The sequence below is a fragment of the Ixodes scapularis genome, unplaced genomic scaffold (genome assembly GCF_016920785.2).
Source record: "Ixodes scapularis isolate PalLabHiFi unplaced genomic scaffold, ASM1692078v2 PGA_scaffold5__190_contigs__length_132052651, whole genome shotgun sequence".
In the NCBI taxonomy this organism is placed as follows: Eukaryota; Metazoa; Arthropoda; class Arachnida; order Ixodida; family Ixodidae; genus Ixodes; species Ixodes scapularis.
The window spans coordinates 71,903,977-71,905,406 of NW_024609880.1; the positions used below are offsets into that span (position 1 = coordinate 71,903,977).

The 1,430-nt window shown below is 44.6% G+C and overlaps 1 protein-coding gene across 1 annotated transcript in view; it reads left to right on the forward strand.

Moving 5' to 3' along the window:
• The first annotated feature begins 1,203 nt into the window (after positions 1–1,203).
• LOC121838168 (NLR family CARD domain-containing protein 3-like) overlaps positions 1,204–1,430 on the forward strand; it is a 1,807-nt gene continuing 1,580 nt past the window's right edge. The window contains exon 1 of the mRNA XM_042294248.1: positions 1,204–1,224. Within this exon, the coding sequence (XP_042150182.1) occupies positions 1,204–1,224 (21 nt within the window). The remainder of the gene's footprint in view (positions 1,225–1,430) is intronic.

The following is a 1,430-nucleotide window of genomic DNA, read 5'->3' on the forward strand; positions in this document are numbered from 1 at the left end:
TAATTTGATAAAACCGGTAAAAGTACGACGAAATATTTTTTACAAATTCGGATTTAACTGAAAAAGGTCAGTATTTTCAAGGGCGTTTGGAGGGGTGGGTGGGGAAATGTGCCTCATTACTGACCGTATGACCACCTCCTTTCGCAGTTTTCAGCTTGTCTCCGAGATCGGTTCAACTTTCAACAAAAGTTGAACCGACGTAATGGTCTTCATGACGAAATCTGGGTTTTTCACCTGATAGGAATTTGTGTGCCGAATTCTTTGTTCAAAGAAGAGAGTTTAATCGTGGACTGTACAATGAAATTAAAGGGCATCCGTAAATGCCGCACATTTTTTAACACCCCTAGCTACCGTCTACTAGAGGAGGGCATAAATACGCTTGCATTATGGTCGTTTCTTGGTCTGCGCGAATTAACCACCTCTCGCAGCCGTGAAAATGGGGGAAAGACGCACTGAGTACAATGCTTGCCAATTTTTAGATTTTGATATTCGCCTCTCCGACCGAAGTGGTAGTAAAGCTCATGTTATGGTGTAAAGCCCACGAAGATGATATCAGATCATGATAGCGCCCCATTGTGTCTTGCAGGACAGGTCGCGTCGGCTGCCACAGACAGCGACAAATAAGAAATCAAGTACCTGGTTTACTTACTATTCATTTTAAACAAACGCCTTTAAATATTGCATTTTCGTCAGCATACTGGTTTTCGTCAATAAACCGAAAGGAACTGAAAAGTTTATCCGTCCACAAATATTTTTAGCACTCAACCGAAAACTTCTGCTTGTAATAAAAACCGACAGATGTACGCCGAGTTTCAAAATAATAAAAACCGAAAACGCCCAACCCTAGCTGTATTTTTAATGTCCTATTTTGACGCTGTGCTGTTCTGACGCTGTGCTGTTTCGACGCCGTGCTGTTTTGGCACGTGCTCTTCTGTCGCTGTGCCGTTTTGACGCTGTGCTGTTTTGTCGCGTGCTATTTTGACGCATGCTGTTTTGTCGTCGTGCTGTTTTGACGCTGTGCTGTTTTGACGCGTGCTGTTTTGACCGTGCTGTTTTGTCGCGTGCTGTTTTGTCGTGTGCTGTTCTGTCATGGTGCCATGTCCAGGGGCCTGACTTGTAGGGATATCTTTGCCCGCGTATTATAAGTTCTTGGTCAGCGGGTTTGGAAAGTCCTTGATAAGGGTTGGAATAAATTGCGCCGATATGTCTTCCGACAAGGACCTGGTTCGACGCTTAGCGCATCTTCTTACTCTAGCGCCAGCGTCTGGCTCTGGTTAGAGGTAAAGGCACTTAGAAGCCAAGTAGCGTTAAGTAATAGCTTCAATGTAGACAACGATATTGTACCACCGCAGAATCTGCAAAAATTGCGAGAACTTTGAAAGAACAGCCTCACCAGGGCTCGTCGTCATCGTCGTTCCTTGATGCTGCGT